The following is a 21,315-nucleotide window of genomic DNA, read 5'->3' as shown; positions in this document are numbered from 1 at the left end:
CTCTTAACAAGGCATCTTTCAAAAGAAAGGAATGCAAAGCAACCCTTGGGACATTCAAAGCTACTTCAGGTTTTCTAGATGCCTGAAAATGTTGCACATTCCCTTTCACAACAAGATCCCGCCTCTCTCGAGTTAAAGCTTCAATTTTTGCTCAGAAATGAGTGACTTCATCAGCTTAACGCGTATGAGTCCTACGAGCATAAAAGCAAATCTCTGGCCAATTGTGAAAACCAGGCCTTTTTTTCTTTTACCTTTCCATGGTAACAGAACCATCCGACAATAAAAGATGATAGAAATCACGCACACCTTGTTCATCTGCCAATCCTGGCCCCTGATTTGATGGCCGGTGTATACAGTGGGTGTGTGCTAGACGTTTGATAGATCAGAACGTGTACTTCCATGTATTTACACATCAACATTATGGGTACATGAGGCTCCAGGGGGGTCCAGCCTTTTGGCGTCTCTGGGCCACACTGGAAGAAGAAGGGTTGTCTTGGGCCATGCATTAAATACATCGCGGCACGTAATCACAAAAACATCTCATAATGTTTTAAGTAAATTTACGATTTTGTGTTGGGCCGCGTTCACAGCCACCTGGGCTGCGTGTGGCCATAGGCGGTGCGTTGGACATCCCTACACATGAGTTCACATAAACATGTATAAATTGCCACAAGACAATCTTCTCAAACTATAAGGTGTATTCAGATTGCCTAGGGATCTTTTTAAAATGCAAATTCTGATTAGGAAGCTCAAGAGTGAAGCCCAATATTTGCATTTCTAGTAAGTTCTCAGGTGGACCACAGGCCACATTTTAGCAAGGTAATCCCTTTTCATTCCCCTTAGGATGCCACAGGCAAAGTATACAAACAATTAGGGGGTTGTTCTTCTCAAAGACTGTGCTCAGGCATCAGGAAAATTATGCTGATGTTCCAAGGAAATCATGACCAGATTCCAGACGTCACTAAGTATTTGTTTATTGACATTGGTGCCAGGTGCAGCAACGACAGCCACCTTCTTGCCATTCTTGCCTACAGCTTCACGATGATGAAAACGCAGCTCGAGGCTTCTCTGTATTCTCAGGGAAATAAATAACGCCAGGGACTGACACCTAAATGTGCAGGGATGTCCCTACAGGGAAGTGGTGGGTGAGCTCCTGCTCAGGACACTATTAACACTCACCTCAAGGAGCTCCCCCGCTCCTCATCCCCAAGCCCACCTCATTCTGCCCCCTGCACCCCTCTGCTGCCTTCCCCGTCCTGGAGGTGACCGGCCTCGGGGGTCAACTTTAGCTTTGTGGATGACAGACCTTCCCCATCTCTTTCAGTGTGAGATGTTGTGACAAACTGGATGAAAAAGCAAGACCGTAGATCAGACTGGTTCAAACCATTTAAAGATCTGGGGGAAAATCAATCCGAGAATCCCTTGCCCTTTCCAAGCCCCCGAGACCACCACAGCTTGAAGGGAAAGTGCACCTCGGGCCTTTCCCATGTAATGGTGTCTGCTGGAAGCACAACAGTTAAGAGTAGTTAAGGGGCAAATGTAAGTGCTCAGAATTGGAAGAAATTTCTTCTTCGCTAACGTGAGGGTGAGCACTTGGTTTAGCTCTGTGGTTATCGCACACAATTCTAAGGACACACAAAACCTCAAAGATAATTGGAAAATCACAGAAAGCCATTATATCCTTAATTATTCATCTGTTCATAAACAGGCAAATCGTTGCTTCTGTTATTAAAATATTCTTTTGCCAGAGTCATCAACTGGATCCCATCTACGACTCAGCATCAATGTATTTTGGTCCCACACTACAGCGTGTATAACCAAGCTGGGGACTTGTGTCAAGGGAACCGCTGCCCAGACAGCAGGCCAGAGGGTACACAGCCCCAAACAATGAACCTGAGAGGCTTTTCTAGAAGGTCAATTTTAGTTACGATTTGAAGGAAGGGGAATAAGGAAAACATTTATGTATTTATTTTTAATAGGGAATGGTTTACAATTTTATTTTACTTTTTAAGATTTTATTTATTTATTTTTAGAGAGGGAGGAAGGGAGGGAGGAAGGGAAACATCAATGCGTGGTTGCCTCTCGCACACCCTCTACGGGGGACCTGGTCCGCATCCCAAGCCTGTGCTCTGACTGGGAATCAACCTGATGACCCTTTGGTTCACAGGCAGGCACTCAGTCCATTGAGCCACACAATTTATAATTAAATTATAAACATAATTGTAAGTTATAATCAACAAATTATAATTTATTAATTTATAAATATCAATAAGTTATTTATTAATAAATGAAATTAGTTGCTAATAACTTTCTATTATTAGTAAATATTCAAAAAATTACTAAAATAACTAATAAGGAATTTAAACAATTATTTTATACCTAAAATACATGCAACAGGATGCCCAAACTTCACTAATTTTAACAAAACACTAGGCAGAAAAGAAAGTCCCTATTTGGGGAGCTGGTTCTTCTCTCCATATAGGGGAACTTCTGCCATGTAAGAATCTGAGAACCAGTCATATCTTTTTTTTTTACAGCATATTTGTAAGATTTTCTATTTATCAGTGCGAGGACATATTTCTCAAGTAAGATCTTAGGGAAATGAGGTTGACTTACATTTAGAATCTTTTCATCCTCACGAATCCTTTAGAGAACTAAATGTTCAATATGAAAGTCTTGAATTTGAATAAGTAACATAATACCAATGCAAGAACAATTTACTTCATAAATGTGGTCACTGGACATCATTTTAAATTGTCTAAGGAAGAGCGTCCCCAAAAAAGTTCAACAGGAAGTCCGAAAACGGAGGGAGACGGCTGTCACCGGAGGCCTGCGGCTGCAGTCCTTCCCCCCTCAGCGAGGCATGCACGGTCACGTTTCAGAACCCACTTCTCGTGTTACACACTGAGAGCTTTAGAAAACCTAAAACGATTCACTATGGTGCTTTCCGTTACGATGGCGCTCCTGGCCCTGGGGCATGCCTACGCGAGAAGGAAATGCAGAGGAGGCAACTCAGAAGGAAGGGAGTTGGGGTCGATGTCTGGCTTTTAAGGCAGAAATCCGGATACTTACAAGGCATCACGTGGTATATGCTTGGCCAGTATTGTCCACTGTCTCTCTTTAGCCATACTCGAACTGTCCTGCAACACAAGAAAATAAGCTTCTTAATTATACACATATACGTGTGTTTATATGTAACATATCTTAAGTACACAGAATATATTAACTACATATGTAAAATATATATACACAAAGATACGCATGTATACTACCTATGCCTCCTAAAGATCCTAAATTTAAGGCTTGTACACATTAAGAATTACACGCGACTCTTTAAATATGATCCTCATATGTCTGTACACACACATGTAACTGTGATAGTGTTTGAATTTATTCATCTTTCTGCTATTGGCTGGCCTCTCCATGCATATGATTTTCTCGCCCTCGTCTGCCGGAAGCATTCGCCGGCCTAGGGAGCTGTCACGTTTCACTATGGAAAGAAGCGGAGACGTGAGGAAGCAGCGTGCAGCATCTGACACACAGAGAAGCACTGGAGAGTAAATCCACAGTCTCATGGGCCAGGCCGGGCCATGCCTGCAGGGACAGTTCTCCCAAGCATGGTCAGGCGGCCATAAGCTCTGGGAATCCTGTTTCCTGAGCTGAAGGGCCAGCCACGGGGTGCGCCACACAACAGCGTGAACCCGCAGCGAAGGATGCGAACGACGCTCCAGGCCCGAGGCCCACAGAGAGCTCGGAGGAGGAGGGGAAGAATGAGAGACGTGGTCGGGGAGTGGCCGTTAGGCTCTGACCAGTCGTCCAGGCCCTGTGTGAGTGCCACCAGCCGTGACACCCTGTGCACAAGCCAGCAAGGCAAGCACGACCAGGAGGTGCCGGGACACTGCCTGCAGACCAGAGGAAGTGGCAGGCAGCCAGCCAAGGAAAATGGGCAGCTCCCCACTGCTAGGAGGCCAGGTCTGCCACTCCCTCCCCCCACACCCTAAAGCACCCCAGGATGAAAGGCAAAGATGGGGCTTTTACCTCTGAGATCCCGACACCACCTGAACAGGCTACTTCCATCGTCACACTAGACTGCGATTTCAATAGTACCAGATTTTCTTCCCACCCAATCAGTAGGTCACCCATAACAAGTATTAGTTAGAAGACTAATTACAGACAAAATAAATGCCATTTTCTCTGCAGAGCCACAAGATACAGCGACTGTACAGTGACACCACATACACATGCAAAGTTCTGTCCTGGGTCAATTACCCTAATTTGTGAGATGGACGGCGTAATGGTAAACAATTTGTAAGAAGTCACTCAATGCATATGATATACACATCAGTCCTCACTTAAATTCTTTCTACAATATCTGCCAGTACACTTTAGTGTGGAGATCAATACCTCAACAAGAATAACTCCAGGAGTGGGGCAGAGTGGGAGGCCCCAGGAACCAGTCCCTATACCAGATCAACTACTGGGCTGGAAGGAACCGTCAGAATCGCCATTTCAAACCTCTGCCATCCAGTTAGACACTTGTCCCGTGCAAGGAAATATGCCTGATGAAGAAAGAGGCTGGTGTGTGTTGGTGCACCTCACACTCTGCTAGCAGCTGACTGCACACATGTGCCCTGTGGCAGGCAGTGGTGGGGGTGGTGGGGGCCCTTGCTCACAGGGTGGCGTGCTGGGGTCAAGGTGGGGACCCTGCCCTCCAAAGTGTGGGGAGTGTGGTTTGGTCAGCCTGGCAGTTCACTAAAAGACCAGAAAAGAGACTGGCCATTGTTCTCATCTCCTACGACTACAGGGCACCAGGCAACGTCTGCTGGAAGAATTTAAGGAGACAGAGGACGTTTTTTCCTTTAATCCAGGCATTAAAAGAAGAAATCACTGGTTGTTCTCAGAGATGACAGAGCAGAGGATTCAATGGTAACCTATGACAAGAAATCAGTCATTGAAAATATAGTTGAAAAATGCTAAACAGATAGCTGAAGCATGCTCTGTAGAGGAGATAATTTGTGGTTTTCAGATTTACTGCATTACGATATTTAAAATATCCAGTTCTCAAAAGCAAAAAAAAAAAAAAAAATCACACAGTATACAAAGCAACAGGAAATGGCCCATTTGCAGGAAAAAAAATAAAAAAGAGAGTGACAGAAATCATCAGTATAGAAGTCCAAACATTGGCCTTACTAAACAAAAACTTTAACTGTCTAGATACATTCAAAGAGTTGAAAGGAATGACAAAGAACTAAAGAAATTCAGGACAAGCATTTATGAACAAGTAGAGAATATGCATAGAGAGATAAAAAATTTTACAAGGGAATCAAATAGAAATTCTGGCGCTGAAAAGTACAACAGAGGAAATGAAAAATTCACGAGAGAGTCTCAACAGCAGATCTGAGAGAGAGAAAAACCATGAACTTCAAAGAGATAAAAGAAAAAGGGATGAAGAAAAATGAATAGAACCCAGGGAACCTAAGGGACATCATTCGGTAGAACAACGTACAGAATATGAGAAGCGAAGAGAAGACAGAAAAATATTTGAAGAAAAATGGCTGAAAATGCCTCAGATTGAAGATATGAACCTACACAGCCAAGGAACTCAACAAACTCCAAGAAGGACGAACTCAAAGAGATCCGCCAGAGACACAGAATAATCAAACTGTTGAAAGTTGAACAGAAACTCTTGAAAGCAGTGACATTTTTCATCAGAAGCCTTGCAGGCCAGGAGGTCGTGAGATGATGATAACACGCTAATAGGAAAAAAGTCAACCAAGAATTCTATATCTGGCTGGAAACTATTCCTCTAAAGTAAAGAAGAAAGTGAGACATTTCCAGGTAAACAAAAGCTGATGTTCGCTGGTAGAAAATCTTCCTGACAAGAAATGATAAAAAGAATTGTTCAGGCTAAAACAAGGACTTGAGATAGTACTTAAGGTCATACAAAGAAATTATGATCCTTGGTCAAGGCAAATACATAGGTAAACATAAATGCTAATATTGTGGAGTGCTTATAACTTCTCTTTTTGTTCCCTATGTGAGTAAAAGACATATGCATAAATCAAGAATGTTATGTTAATGGGCAAGAAATGTGTAATGTGTGACCAAAACAACAAAAGAGAAGGGGAAAAGAGCTGAACAGGAGCAAAGTTAATGGACGCTCCTGAAATGAAGTTGGTATGAATTTAAACTAGGCTGCTATAGATTTAGGATGTTAAAAATCCCCTTGGTAACCACTAAAAAAATATACAGCAGAGAACAGGAAGGAATCAAAAGGGTAGACAACAAAAAATTCAAGCGAATGTAAGAGAAGGACATAGCGGGGGGTGGGTATTGCTGAGAAACAAGAAGACAGGACAGGTGCAGATGTGGAGAAATGGGACCCTCGCGCACTGTGGGAGGGGAGGCGGGCTGGTGCCGCCGCCGCGGGAAGCCATGTGGACCTGCCCTATGACCCAGTGATTCCACTTCTGGGAATTTACCCAAAGGAACCCAAAACACTCCTTTGAAAGGATATATGCACCCTGATGTTCACTGCAACCCTGTGTTCATCTTATGTATAATAGCCAAGATTTGGAAGTAGCCTAAGTGCCCATTAGTAGAGGAGTGGATAAAAAAAAAAAATCTGTGGTAAAGGTACACAATGCAATAGTACTCAGCTGTAAAACAAGGACATCCTACCATCTGCAACGGTGTAGGAAACAGCCAGCTAAGTGAGATAAGCCAGTCAGAGAAATCCAAGAAGCACATGATTCCACTTCTATGTGAAATCTAATGAACAAAATAAACCAACACACTATACAGAAGCAGACTGACAGCTGTCGGAGGGGAGGGAGGTTGGGGCGCAGGGTGAAAAAGGTGAAGGGACTGAGCAAAGAAAGAAGCCCCACAGACGCAGACAACAGTATGGTGATTACCACAGTTAGGGGGCGAGGGAGGTAGACCAGGGTAAAGGGGGGATAAATGGTGAGGGAAGGAGACTTGACTTGGGGTGGTGAACACACGATATTATATATGGATGATATAGAATTGTACACCCACAACCTATACAATTTTATTAACCAATGTCACCCCAATAAATTCAATAAAAATTAAATAAAATGAAAAAGGGCATAATGCAATGATTAATAAATAATAATAATACAAGGAAAAACAGGCTAAAGATAAACCCGTGACTAACACCACCAGTGAAGAGGGGGTGTAGAGAAAAGAAGTTCTGCGCAGACCTCTGCACGGGCCTCCTCTGAACCGAGGAGGTTCAGGAAAAATCCCTGATGTCTCGGGCATGGCCTGTGTCCTAATTTTTGGTCTAGAAAATAAGGTCATTACAAACATACCTAAGAACTGAACTACATTCACAGGAAGAACATACCTACAGTTAAAAAAAAAAAAAGAAAGACCTATTTATATAGGTCACTCTTCCGAGAGAAGAAACTGAGGTGGTGACAGGCAGCACACACAGGTTGCTAAGCTACTGGATAAATAAAATAAGATGGGGCATCTACCCATGTGGAAATGCAGGCTTTCACAACTGTGCCTTAGAATGATGCAACCTTCATTAGTTACCATAGCGATGAGCTTCATTTCCCAGGGGACCATTGTTATTTTTGCTACCACCGAAGTAACTGGTGGTGGGGGCAGGGGGCAAGGGGGCTGCATAATAAGTCCTGTTGTGTTTGGAAGACCCTCGATTTTCAGGGAATACTTTTCTAATGGATCACATATTTTAACCTCGATGCAAGCAGAAGACGGTCTCCAACGAGCCGCAAACTTGGCAGGCAAACTTTGAGCAAGGGGATGTCAATGTCTTTTTGTGGTTTTTACAGTGACTTGTTTCAAGGGGGAAACAGGCCTCTAATGCAGAGAATGTTGCAGAAATTCTTGGAAAACATACTTGAAAGATGAGAGACTTTTTAAAAACCTTCTCTATGATAATTTGTAATAAGAACAAACTGCCGGATTCTCATTACATGCATTGGCATCACCCGGAGTAAATAAACTAAACCTAATCGTCTACAAAACGCTGTATCTCTGTATTGAGAGCTTCTCCACGGACAGCAGGAGGCTGCTGGGTGGCGTGAAGTGAGACCCCAGGGCTCCAGCTGGGCACCGTCCAGCTGCCATGAGGCTCTGCCAGGCAGCTCGGTCTCCAGCCTTGGTGGCCCCACTGGACCAGACCTAAACAACGTGGCAGAATCACAGCCACCTTGTTTTTCCTTCTCAGAGCTGTCGAAACCCAGCCATCAGACGCTGGGGAAGAGATGTGGCCGTTTCATATTTCAGCACCTTGAGCCTTTAATGGCAGCCCTACTTGGAAAATAACAGCCACTATTCTGGTCATGCGCTTCTCGGCCAGGTGGCTAATCAGAGCCACCTCCCCTTGGTATTTAACCAGCACAATCATTTCTCTCAGGTTAAAGGTTAAGAAAGCCTTCATCATTCCAAATTTTAAAAGTCACAACCCAAAGGCAATATCTTCAATGTTTTTCTTAAAGCTATAAGGAGAAGTGTCAAAATGAAGTTCAATGAACCCATAGGTCAAGCGAGAAATTGCAAACACACATGAAATGCATGGAATCGCTGTCTGTCAGTCGGTCAGCACCGAGTCTGGAGTAAAAGAAGCCCCCACAAGTTTATTACTAATAAAACTTCTCAGTTTTACTACCGAGAAGTTTTATTACTCACAAATACTATTCTGTGTCTACAAAGAGTTTCCTCTCACTGGAGACTTGTTTTTGTGTATTTTGTTTTCTTGGCGATTTAATTCTTTGGGGCTGTTTGCACACAGCTTTCTGTCCTTGCACAGCTGTGGGTTTCGGACTTCCCAGACTCCTGGCCTCCCCCCAGGGCTGTCTGCATCTCTGCCTCCCACCTCAGCACAGCTCCCCCAGGAGCCCTGGGACTCGCCAGGCAAATCGGGCGCAGGGTCACGCCGTCTCTTGCCCATGTTAGGATGGCCACGTTGGCTGCCAGTGCTGCCTAGCAAATCCGTCTCCCCACGAGATGAGGAATTCCCTAAGGACTCTTAAAATGTCTCTCTTGAATATTTCTAGGTTTGATTTAATACAATATTTTTATTTTGAACACATGGTACTTAGCAGAGAGGAGGTACTTGAAGAGATACATAAAAGAAAAAGAGAACAGGAAATGCAAGAGAAAAATGAACACACTCCTGGTGCAATGGCATAGAATAACACAGAAGACCAGAGAGGCTGGGTGGGTTCCTGGTTATTACCACCAGCAATGCCAGATTCCCTCCCAAGGCGAGAAAGAGGTGAAGTATGAGGCTTGAACTGTCCGCCTGAGCAGTTCAACCATAGGGAGCACTCACCAGTATCACCCATTAGGAGGAATGTGGATGAAGTCACTAGGGGAACAATACAGGTTTAAGTCGAGCTCTTGGCTCTGTGCACAGTGAGAAAGCACGGTCGGGGCCATCCTGGTGACCACTGTGTCCTGTGAGGGTGGCGGGCACGGGACAGTTGCTCAGCTGGACTTAGGAAACAGTGGATGGAAAGAGCAGCGAGTCAGAGAATGCCCCCAGCTGCCACTGTTCCGACCTGTAGATTGATGAACTGCTCCTGTCCAGGGTGGTCACGGGTAGCAAAACAACCGAGAATTTTATGCCTTAGAAACGCAGAAAAGCCGCTGAGAAGGCAGACCAGGGAGTTAACATTTAATGGAAGTGGAGCTCATGTTCGGGACAGGGATGGCGGTGATGGTTGCACATCATCGTGAATGTACTTAACACCACTAAACTATTCACCTAAAAATGGTTAAAGTGGTCAATTTTATGTTGCCCACTTTCTCATAATAAAAAAAAGAAGAAAAATCAAACATTTTTTGAAAGGAAAGAAACAGCAGAACGACGATCTCACTGAAACGATGATCTTCCCTGAGTGGCCAAAGATGCAGCCGCTAGCAGACAGCTGTCCACAGGCCTGAGAACGTGGAGAAGGAATTCGCCTGTGCGCCACAGCAGGGAAAGGCTGCAGGGACCCATCCTGCAGTTCAATTCCAACTTAGAGTTTGGGGGAGCCAGACTTGATATCCTATGAAAAAAGGAACCAGGAGAGTTTCTGAATCGTGCGTACGTGGGTACAGTTACGTAATAAAAGGGGATGTTTTCAAAACACTGCTTTGGCAGTAGTGAGCAACTTGGATCAGACGGGGGAAAATTAAACACTTGCAAGACCAGCTGAGAGCCTAGCAGTGTCATCAACATGTTCCAATACAGTAGTGGCGGGGCAATAAGGAGGAAGGACCAAATCCTGGCCATGTTTCTAAGAAGGAGCCACAGGAAGGGAGAGGAACCTACGGTGGCTGCAACATTTCCAGTCTGGAGAGCCACGCTGACGGTAAAGACAGGCCGTCACAGGGGCGACTGGCCCATATTTTAAAAAAACAGGGAAAGGCCTCACAAAGTCAAGTCACTTTTCTCAAGAGAAATTAGAAAATATCAGTGATTTTCGGCAGCGTGACAGAACAGTGAAAGACCTTCTGAATGAAAACAATCAAAATGTCAGGTAGAATTTAGTAGAATATGGTTTTCTTTCTGTCGTGTTAAAATATGGCCAACTTATTCGAAAGTGAGGAGTTTGCAGATCGCCAAAACTCTAAAGAACAAGGGCGTTTTTAACTTGGGAGTTTTTAACCTGAAGAGCTTCTCTTGGATCCTGGAGACCTTGAGCATCCATTCTGCATGCCACGGTGGGGACAGGGTACCTGGAGCCTGGCCAACACAAGGACTCTAATAAAAGACTCTGTTTAAAATGGGATCCCACAGCCTATATACCCTTAGTGTAAGAGTTTCTGAGAAATCAATCCTCCCCTGCAGAAATGGGACAGCAAAGAAACCTGTGTGGATAAAAGGGAAAACATTCTAAAATCAAGCTGTTCCCCATAAGCTGATCCTCATGAAAAATTCAGCACAAATTGAATCTACTGTGCCATCTGAAAAGCCTCCAGTGGAGAATCTAATTTTAAGTGGTTCTGGATTGATAAGGTCCTCAGGCAGGCAGTTAGAAGCAAAAGCAAACCCAGTCTTCTAGAGAAACTAGGCTTCAAGGAGAGCTTCGGGACAAAGGCAATTAATGACAAGTCGCGTCAAACGTTATCATTTCATCTTCCAGAGCAACTGGTCAGAAACAATGGTGAGAATATTATGAAAATTATTGTTAATTTAGTTCTGCATGACCATGGCATTGTGGAATGCAGAACAAGTTACCACATATAGATATTTACTGCAGTATTAACGGGTGGAATAATATGGCAGCTAACATTCATTTAAAGTAAATCCCAGCACCCCTCCCAACAGGGAATGGGGTGGGAAGGCATGTGAAATGAGAGGCTGACCACTGAAGCTGGGGGATGCGTAGCTGAGACTAACTGTGATTCTCCCAAATTTTATATGCATCTGGCCTGCTTTGTCATATAGTACCAAAAAGGCATGAAACAGGAAAACCAAAGTGACAATGAGACTTCCCTGGCCAATGGGGTTCAGTTGGTTGGAGTGTTGTCCCATAAACAGAAAAGTCACAGGTTCAGTTCCCAGTCAGAGCACATTCCTGGGTTGCAGGTTCTATCCCCAGGTGCTTCTAAGAGATAACCAATCACTGTTTCTCTGTCACGTGGGTGTTTCTCTCCCTCCCCCCCCTCTAAAATCAGTAAGCATGTCCTTGGATGAGGATAAAAAAAAGCCAATGAGACAAATACTTTACTCTGCCAGGTCAAATAAGCATATAACAGTAGCTAGTGCCCTTTACAATTTTGTCTGATATAAAGTGATGATTTAGCATAGATAGTTGAAAAAAAAAGCTCATGTTATCTTAAAAAAAAAACAAACAACACTTTAGACAGATATCTTCCCTTCCTATAATCAACTGTTCTTCCTGTGGGTTCTTGAGATACATAATGCATACTCATGAATGCAAATAAATCCCATAAATCAAAATCGCATTAACTTCTCTGCCATATTGAGTGTTCCCCACAATCGTCCATAAAATTGCCTTGATGTACCCCAGTACATGGTGTAACGAAGTGCAGATGAACCTACGATAGCAAAAATTCTTTATGTGCTGGCTGAAGAAAAGTCTATTACCACAAATAATTCACCATATCTCAGCCTCCCTTCGAAAGCATGCTTGATTTAAGCCATGCTAACAGAAAAGCTTACACGGAAACTCTTTCAACGAACAGAAAAACCCAAAAAACAGAACCTTCTATTTTATTCGTCAACCCTCATTTATATCTTTGTTGGGGAAGTCAGGTAAAAGTAATGGCTGAAACGGAATTATTTTCTAATATTCTTTTCAAGAATTCACTAGTTTCAGATGAGTTTATAAGACTCTTGAGTTAAGGCTGAAGATCACATAGCTTCTCTACCAAAAACCATTCTGCAAAGCAAGCATGATGGGTAAATCACTGCTCTGCATAATATGCAGCGGTATCGAATTAACCCCCGCCAAAATACAAGTCCGGAAAGCTTAGCCATACCTAGTATCTCCACGAGCCAGCACTCTCCAAGGAATTATATGTGTAATAAAATGAATGAAATCAGCGTTTCTGACTCACACACCGCAGCTTTTCATGAATGGGAACGTAAGCGTGAAGAAAGATGAACTCTCTGATCTCATTTTGATGAGTTTCTCTTTGTCTTCGAGGGACTACCCACAGGTGCTCAATCACTCTGCAGTCACTTACGTCAACCTACTGAAGAATTCTCAGAGCTGGGCTGACCTGCTCTTTCTTGGGCCTACTAAATTCACCAAAATATAAAGACAGAGAGTAATTTAAATAACATCAAGTTACCCCTTCCACCCAGTACGATCCTAATGCCTGTCAATTCCACCTCCTTCACAAGGACAGTCCGCCCTCCTCCCGCTGTCCACATGGCCTCAGGCACCCTCTGGCTGACGCCCACGAGAGCTCTGAGCTGCTCTCCCGCCCCCTTTCTCATCCTTCTCTGATCCCTTCATCCAGTCACCGGCAAGTCGTCTTTCTAACCTGCAAATCCAATTACTTCACAACTTCAGAGATTTGGGGGTCAGGTCCAACCCCGTGGTCTACCAGGTTCTCCAGGATCTGGCCCCTGTCTGCCTCGCTGGTCCCGCCCCACCCCAGCTGCCCAACACTCTGTCGAAACTGTCTTCATTCTCTGTCTCGATAATGGGCACGCTTTTTGTTGGATTTTACAGGTGGGGAAAAACAGGAACTAAAACCAAAGCTGTGGTGATTGAAACAGGGGGTGCCAGGTTTCTACTTTGCCGAGAGGGGAAAGAACCCACTTCAACCGAAAATAAAATCTGTAATTTGCTGGCACTTTCATTTTACAAAGTGAAGAAGGACATGATCTTAGAACTCTAATACTTGATACATTTTAGATATAAAAAGCTCATATTGTGCTCTTTTTATTTCACTGGACATTGGTGAAAATTCTTGCATGAACCTGTTCAGTGAAATCACTGCCCTGACTAATCATGTTACTGGTAGACGGAGGTCGGAGGTTCACGCACGGTTGGCACGCAGCCAGTCGAAGCATGCTTTCCCAAACTGCCCCGGGTCATGGCAAGGACACTGAGTGTCACAGCCCAGGGTCTGGCTGCACTTCTGGGAGGTGTGAGGCAGCGCCACCCAACTAACTGAACTCAAGCCTTGTGGATGCTCCACCGCCCCTTCCTGGCTGCAGGTGTCTGCACCCTGGCTGCAGACACCTCCCCACTCCTCACCCCACCCCACCCCTGCCACTGAGGCATTGCGGGGTTTCTTTTCCTTAGGCCTTTGGTTTTGTCACTCTCTGTCAGTGGGCCCCTGGAGCAGGCAACTGGCTGTAGGCAGGACCAGGGCATGGGGACCTGGAGCTGACGGAGCACCAGGGTCCCCCATCATCCAAGATGGTGGCCAGGGGAGGTTCTTACACTGAGAGCCCGCAAAGCGAGCAAAACAATAGGTTAGAGAAAAAAGCTCCCCCCCCACTCCTGGTACCAGACCGGGGATGGGACCCAGGGAAGCCAGGCACGTGTACCACAGAGGTCAAAATGGTGCAGGGGAGGTGCTGGGCCAAAGGGGCCTGTCGGTCTAGCTGGGGAAAGAAGGGACCGGTTGGGAGCTGGGCCCACCCGAAGTGTGAGAAAGCACTTGGTCTGTCTCACACCCAAGCTAACATAGCCCAGGGGACCAAAGAAATGCCTTCTTCCCCCACCTGGGGACGCATTGCCTGGTGCATTTATGTGACACTGAAGCCCTAGCAGCTGCTCGGCCCATGGCCACCTGAGCCCACATGCAGGTTCCAGGAGGGAACCTGGAACAGACAGCATCTGGGGACAAGCTCAGCTACAGGGGTGACTGCTTAGCAGCCACCAGTGGGCTTCCAAGGGCTGTATTTTACATTGGAATGGGGACTCTGGACACTGACTTTTGTCTTGGTCTAGCAGCGGGAATGAGCTCTGAAACCAGAGCCCACCGCCCTCCCAGGTCACGCAGCACCTGAACGAAACCCGTTCCCTGTTTCACCTGCGCCTGCCTCACCAGTTCGGGGTGTACAGCAGCGGGCAGCCAGACCCCCTCTTCATTCAGTGACAACCACACCCTCACGCCCCCTCTGCGGAAGCATCGTCCTCCCCGATTGCCCTCCGTGACCTGGATAACCAGAACTCGGCCTCCCACACACACCTCACAGGGCAGTCCTTTTCTACTTTTCATGTCATTCTTATACCATGGGTTTAGGTTTCACATTTAAGTCTCTAATCTATTCTGTGTTCACTTTCGTATGTATATGAGGCATGTATCAAAGTTCACTTAATACGCAGATTTGTTCCAGCACCAACTTGAAAGACAATTCTTTCTCCAACAAACTTTCTCCATGGACTACATGTGTGTTGGTCTCTTCCTGGACTCAAGCCTGTTCCGTGCATCTATCTGCCTAGGCCGTGCTACCTCACTATCTATCTGACACTTATCTTGAGGCTCACCATCCAAAAGCAAAAAGCATTCTGTGCAAACGAGAAAGAATCTGGAATGTTCTGGGTTCCCTGAGGTTTGCCTGTGTTCTCTTTCTCTGGCTACATTGTATGCTGGCCTTTCCTAAGGCTGAGGCAAGTACACTTTGTGAAGTCCTGCGAGTCCTTTCAACTGCTGTGATAACTTTCTGTGTTGAAAAACAACACGAAGCCAAAGAACTGGCTGTTTTCCATCCTGTCTAGATGGGTCAAGGTCAATTCCCTCTTTGCCTTCCTCTCTGCTAGAATTGGCACTTCCCAAGTTCTACTGATCTCGGCCTGCAGGTCTGTGTTGATAATAAGTGGTTAATTGTGGCCACAATAACGAAGAATTGTAAAATGGGGAATTTTGTCCTCTGAAGCATGTTTACAAGTCACAGTGTGTTTGTCAATGTGTGAGTACAAGTGTGCTTACATGGACGTAAGCTATGGAAGGTAGCTGGAGCTAATTGACACCTTGACCTGAAAATGAGCAAAACCCAGCAAAAGGCAAAATCTTTAAATTAATAGTTCCACCTGCCCAACATACAATTGTCTAACCTCTTGGACAAGGAAGTAAAGAGTTGGCATCCAGCACGTTGTAAAAAAAAAATGGAGGAATTCTGGTGGGTATCCCTTCCAGTAAGAGTGAATCCAAAATAAAGCATATGCAGAATCTGAGAAGGAAGTTCCACTCTGGCACTGCCCAGACCCGGGGACACCAGGAAAAAAAAGGAGAGTGACGGCAGGAGTAGAGAAAGCCTCCCATTTCTGTCTGCTACCTGAGAAAGTTAAATAGCAGTAGTGAGAAGAACAGTAACAACTACCAAGGACTGAATGCTATATGTTCCCAAAAATCTGTACATTGAAATCCCAGCCTCCTGTTGGGATGGTGTCAGGAGGCGGGGCCTTTGAGGGGTGATGAGGTCATGCAGGTGGAGCCTTCATGAATAGGATTAATGCTCTTATAAGAAAAACACCAGAGAGATGCTCCCTCTCTCTGTCTCTCTCCGCCATATGAGGACTCAATGAGAAGATGGCCATCTGTAAATCAGAAATAGGGGCTCACAAAGAACCCACTAGACTGACAGCTCCATCTCAGACTTCAGTCTCCAGGACTGTGAGAAAACCATTCAGTCTGCATTAATTTGTTACTGCTGCACCAACAACTGAGGCGACACTTGTTATAGAAGACATACTGTACTTTAGCTGCTTTCTGTCATTTACTCCCCACCCAAGCTCTAGGAGGGGACCCCGGCTTCATTTCCATTTCAGAAGTGAAGAACTGCAGCAAGCAGATGATAACCGTGGTCCCCCAACCAGTGAGATAACCATGAGTTACCCCAGCCTGCCTCTGAAGCCTACTACGTCTTAGTCATCAGCTTGCTATTTCTGAAGTCGTCTGGCTGCTCAGAGAGAACAAAATCAGACCACTGGGACAAAGGTTGAAATGCAAGAAGCCAGGTGAATTCCTCATTAGTCAGATAACAAGAGAAGAGAGGAGCCAAAGGCAGTGGCTCACGGGCATGCAGTGCCGTGCACAGTGCATCGGGGAGTTCTGACTTGATCACTGCTAGCCTGCCCGGGGGTTCGCAGACGGAAAGGAACCACGCTGCTCCGTGAAATTCTCTCAGTTACACAAAACTGCTGCTCTTCACAGGCTAGCAAGGAAAACGATGGTCTCTTCATAACGACCCTCTCAAGTCTCCTTATGCCATTCCCAAGGACTGGGGCTTCCTCGTGGGGCAGCAGTGTGTGTCTCCCTGCCTTCCCCAACTCCGAGCTCTGTCCGTGTGGATGAAATCCGCTTAGTCCAACCACATCCGATTGCTTGGATCACACATAAACATTTTAGCAAAAAAGCTCTCCTTGCTCTGAAGTTATTTCTTGGTACGAAATATATGAAACAAACCCAGCTTTTTCCAATCTTAAGGTGCTCACAGGTCCTGTAAATTCACAAAAGCTTAACTGACCCCACCCTGAATTTATGATATCTTGAAAATCTTTGATTATTAAAAGCCTGAAGATATTCCTTTTGATTCTTTTGGAAAAAAAATGAATTATTTACCACAAACAAGGGCCAGTCCTAGAAGCACAAAGAGAACGAAAATGGGATGGGGCCCTTGCAGAGCCCACAAGCCAGGGCCCCAGCCCCTTTTCCTAAGAAGCACACCCCCAGGGCTTGCAGGGCTAAGCTGTTAGTGTTCAATGTTATTTACAGAATGAACACCAGGACTCTACTGGAAAATAAGGGGAAAAGAAGTTTGGAAAGGAGGGGGAGAATCTAGAAGTTTGTGATCTCCAGTTTTGGCAGCCAGACTCTAAAACAAAGGTCTGTGCTAGTTATGGCGAGAGAAGATAAGACGTAATGATAACTAACAATTATTGAGCACTTCCACCGAACCGAGCTCAGTTTTAATTACTTTATGAGAGTTATTTGATTTCATTTGTACACGGGTCCTACAGATTGGCACTACTACTATGCCCATTTTCAGATGGTAAAACTGAGGTACAGGGAGATTAACTAATTTACTTACCCTCTCAAGCACTTGAACTGGGACAGAATTCAGACCCAGGAAGTCTGTCTCCAGACCCCACGCTCTTCACTGTTCCTGCCACTGGAGAAGGACTCCAGTGTCATGGACGGACCCAAATCGAGCAGCCGACCAACCGAGCAGAACTCAAAGCCCAGAAGCCCAAGGGTGTATGCTAATCAGCACACTAAAAAGTCATCACGAATACCGAGGAAGGGATGAATTAAACAACAAAAGGTGCTGCCCTAATTAGTTCACAAGAAGTGACCTTCACCTCACACAATTTATCACAATACATTTCAGCAATTTAAAGAATTACATGCGAGTACCTGGAACCAACTCCGTGTACACGACCACGTCTTTTTCTCATCTTTTTTTGCTAAAATGACCCTACTAACTCGGGAGGGAAACGTTTTCCCCACCAGCTGACCATGAGAGCCCCATCCCCCAACCCAAACCCTTGAGGAAGGTGAGCAGACGCGGTGCGGAAAAGAGAGTAGGCAATGGAAAGCCCGAGTAGCAGCCAGGCCACCAAACCTCACCAACAAAACCGCTGCCATTCACTCGTTACTGAGAGCCAGACTAGAGAGCCTACTAAGTGCCTTAAGGTGCTAATACATTTCAATACCATTCCACATACGAGTAAACTGGGGCTCAGAGGGTTAAACATGATGTCCCATGTTATATGGCCAATAGCAGCCAAGCCAGGACTGGACCACCATGGCTATCAGCCTTGAACTTGAAACTCTTAATTTCTCCACTACACAGAGGGGCCGAGTCCACCAGGATCCCATCTTTAGAGCCTGCAGGCAGCTTCTGGACAGGACCAGAGGCCGGGAGCAAGGCAGGGCTGGACAAAGGGCCGTGCTGGGGCTTCTGCCTGGGTGCCAGGCCAGCCAGCGACTCAAGGGGTGGGAGCTGACTCCGGGGGCTCGGGGGCTGCCAAGGCAGCACAAAGGGGAGACTGTGCCACACAGAGGGGAGCTCGGCCTCCCTGCAGCTGTGCCCACGGCTCCGGCTCCGCCCCACACGAACTGCTAGAACTTAAGCTGTTGATGAGAAATTACCATAAATCTAACTTTTCCCCTATTTTTGCCTGTAATGAAAAGAACTGAACAATGACCTACACAACCTCTGACAAAGCATATTTCAGTTCCCAATCCTGAACAAACTAGCCCTCACTTGGCAGATGAGCAAGCGGACGAGCCAGCAACTCGATGGGAGAACAGATTCAGATATTTTGAGAAAAGTAAAATAACCTGAATAATTAGGGTAACTACAAGAAACGAGACAAGCTTACAAAGTTTAAAACTTCCATTCTCAAGAGAGCTTCAAAATGACAGTGAACCACTGATACAAACATCAATTCAAGTGAAAGTGAGCAAAGAGCAACAAGAAACAGTGTTTGGTGGTCAAAAGTGAAACCCGTGGCCTACAATGCAGAGGCAGCAGAATACAGACTGGCCAGTGCAGGGAACCTCTGCTCAACACACTCTCCCAGAAGTCACAGGAAAATAACACAAAACAGGAACTTGGCAGTGCAAAAGACAAACCCCGAACCACAGACGATCAAGTATATGTACAGTAGGAATTTTGGGAAAAGAAGATGAAACAGAAAGAAGAGGGGACAAGTAAAGGAAAAATACTGAGTAACTAAACAATGGGGGGAAGGAACTTAAAAAGGAGTTTTTCAAATTGAAATTATTCACTCGCAGCTTGGTGGAATCTGAATCACAAACGATCTGCAAACCCCAGAATTTCTGAATATCAGGGAAAAAAAATCCAGCAGACATGTAACCCTCCACCAAGATTCCTTTTAAAAAATGTAATATGAATGAGATGGACATCAGGCTTCTCACCCGCCCTACTAAGTGCAGGAAGGCCATGGAGCAGGTTTACAGGACACTGAGGGGAAAAGACTGTGACCTGGGGATCCTAAATTTAATTATCAATACTGTCATTATCATGATTATAAAGCAAGTAAAAAATACTAACAGACACAGAAGGACAAGAATGTGCTTTGCATATATCCCTAGTGGAAAAATTTATTAAGAAACAGGGACATACAATCAACTGAAAAAAAATGAGAATAAAGAACTCAAGAAGGTAGAAGATGTGAGAAAATAGAGATACAGATGAGTATAGACAGCGGTGCACAAGAAAGCTCACAAAACAAGAGCCATTTAAGTTGTTATATTGATGGTGTTGAAATCATGATGCAAATAGTGAACAAGGACAAAGAGAATTACTTGAAGGAAAACTTGATAAATCGAGGCCAAATTCAGAAAAAGATAAACGATAGGAAAGCATAATAATTTGAAAACCTAACCCAAGATGCCAAGGGTAAGACCAACAATTCAGTGAGTAAGTAATCTTGGATAAAATGCCCTATGAAAAAAGAACACTCCCAACTGGGTGAAGAGTGAAATACCACTCTGTCCTGGGTTATTAAATGAAGTAATGTATGCATAAGTATCAGGTGTAGAGTAGATCCTATAAAAAGGTGTTTAAGGAAAGAAAGAACATTGTAGGCAATGCAGTGAGGCAAATATTTTTGAGAAGAAGAAGAAAAGGAAAAACTTTTTTTTGGTGTTTTTTACCAGTTTCAAACACCAAAAAATTCATTAAAATAAAAAAAAATATTTTAAAGTCTCATGATGGACTGGCAAGAAAGTACAGGAAATCCTCAGAGGTCAAAAATGTAATAATGTACATAATCTTTGACCCAGAAATTCCACTTGTAGAAATTTATTTTACATTCACATTATAAAAGAAATCAGACACAGGATGAATTAATACACTCAAGACAGTTGTCTCGGTCTGGGATGACTCGGGTGACAAATAAGAGAAACCAAGTGAAGTGATAAACAGAAAAGGTCTGATTTAAACCAAAGGACTTGAACTTCCAATTGATCCAGTGGCTCAAACGCATATGTGGCTGAGGCCCCATACCACCCTCCCCATCACTTTCAGTGTGTGTGTGGGGCGACCCCAGGTTAGGCAAATACAGGGTTTAAAAGACTGTGCATATAACATGATCTTTATTGAAACCAGAGAAAAAGAAGAGAGTTAAAGAAAATCTCTTAATAGCGGCTGCTCCAAGATGGTGAAGTCATAGGGAAAGTTTTATAAAAATGTCATACGTGTATAAAACTAAAAGACAAGTACTGCTGAAGAAAGAAGCCCAGTTGTCCCTTGACCATAATGACACGGGTACTTTTTCCTTGTTTTCCCATCAGAATTCTTGCCAGTCCATTCGGTGCACACCTGAGTTTTCTGGCTCTCCACCACGGGCAGCACGCTAAGTTTAGGACGAAAAGTCCGGGATGCTCCTGATTATCGTCTGTGTGGGGCAGAACACTCTACATGCTTAACAGTTCCTTTGCACATGACTTTATTCCATTATTATTGTCGACAACCGTTAAAGATTAATACAGGGAAATAAAAATAGGTAAGTAGAGCATTTTGTAGCGAGGAACTCAAAGTTCTAATCATTCGAGAGATTTTCCCAAAATCACATTAATTGGGAAACTTAGGTACAATGTACCCCAATAACATTCTCTTTTCATATACCATGTTTCATAAAGATAGCATTAAAAATAAATGCATGGTTCCTTAATACCAATAACCACCTGTGCTCTTAAATCTGCCGTAGACAGAAATGTTTAGGGACCGAAGCCGGCCAGGATAAACCCCCACCACCCACTCAGTGTGCGTCAGCGGCTTCCTTAGCAGCTGAGGGACCTTCTCACGTGTAGTTATCACCTGCCTACTGATTTCAGCGGTGTCTTCCCACCTGTCTTCTC

The 21,315-nt window shown here is 44.7% G+C and overlaps 1 protein-coding gene across 1 annotated transcript in view; it reads right to left on the bottom strand.

Annotated features, from left to right (window-relative positions):
• The window catches only part of WDFY2 (WD repeat and FYVE domain containing 2), a 117,312-nt gene that overhangs the window by 72,176 nt on the left and 23,821 nt on the right, over window positions 1–21,315 (bottom strand). Inside the window, exon 2 of the mRNA XM_037132442.2 lies at window positions 3,073–3,140. Coding sequence (XP_036988337.1) covers window positions 3,073–3,140 — 68 coding nt within the window. The remainder of the gene's footprint in view (window positions 1–3,072; window positions 3,141–21,315) is intronic.

The sequence above is a fragment of the Artibeus jamaicensis genome, unplaced genomic scaffold (assembly GCF_021234435.1).
Source record: "Artibeus jamaicensis isolate MK-2021 breed Jamaican fruit bat unplaced genomic scaffold, CSHL_Jam_final contig_415, whole genome shotgun sequence".
Classification (NCBI taxonomy): domain Eukaryota; kingdom Metazoa; phylum Chordata; class Mammalia; order Chiroptera; family Phyllostomidae; genus Artibeus; species Artibeus jamaicensis.
The sequence above is the reverse complement of the archived record's forward strand: the minus strand, read 5'-3'. Positions and strand labels throughout refer to the sequence as shown.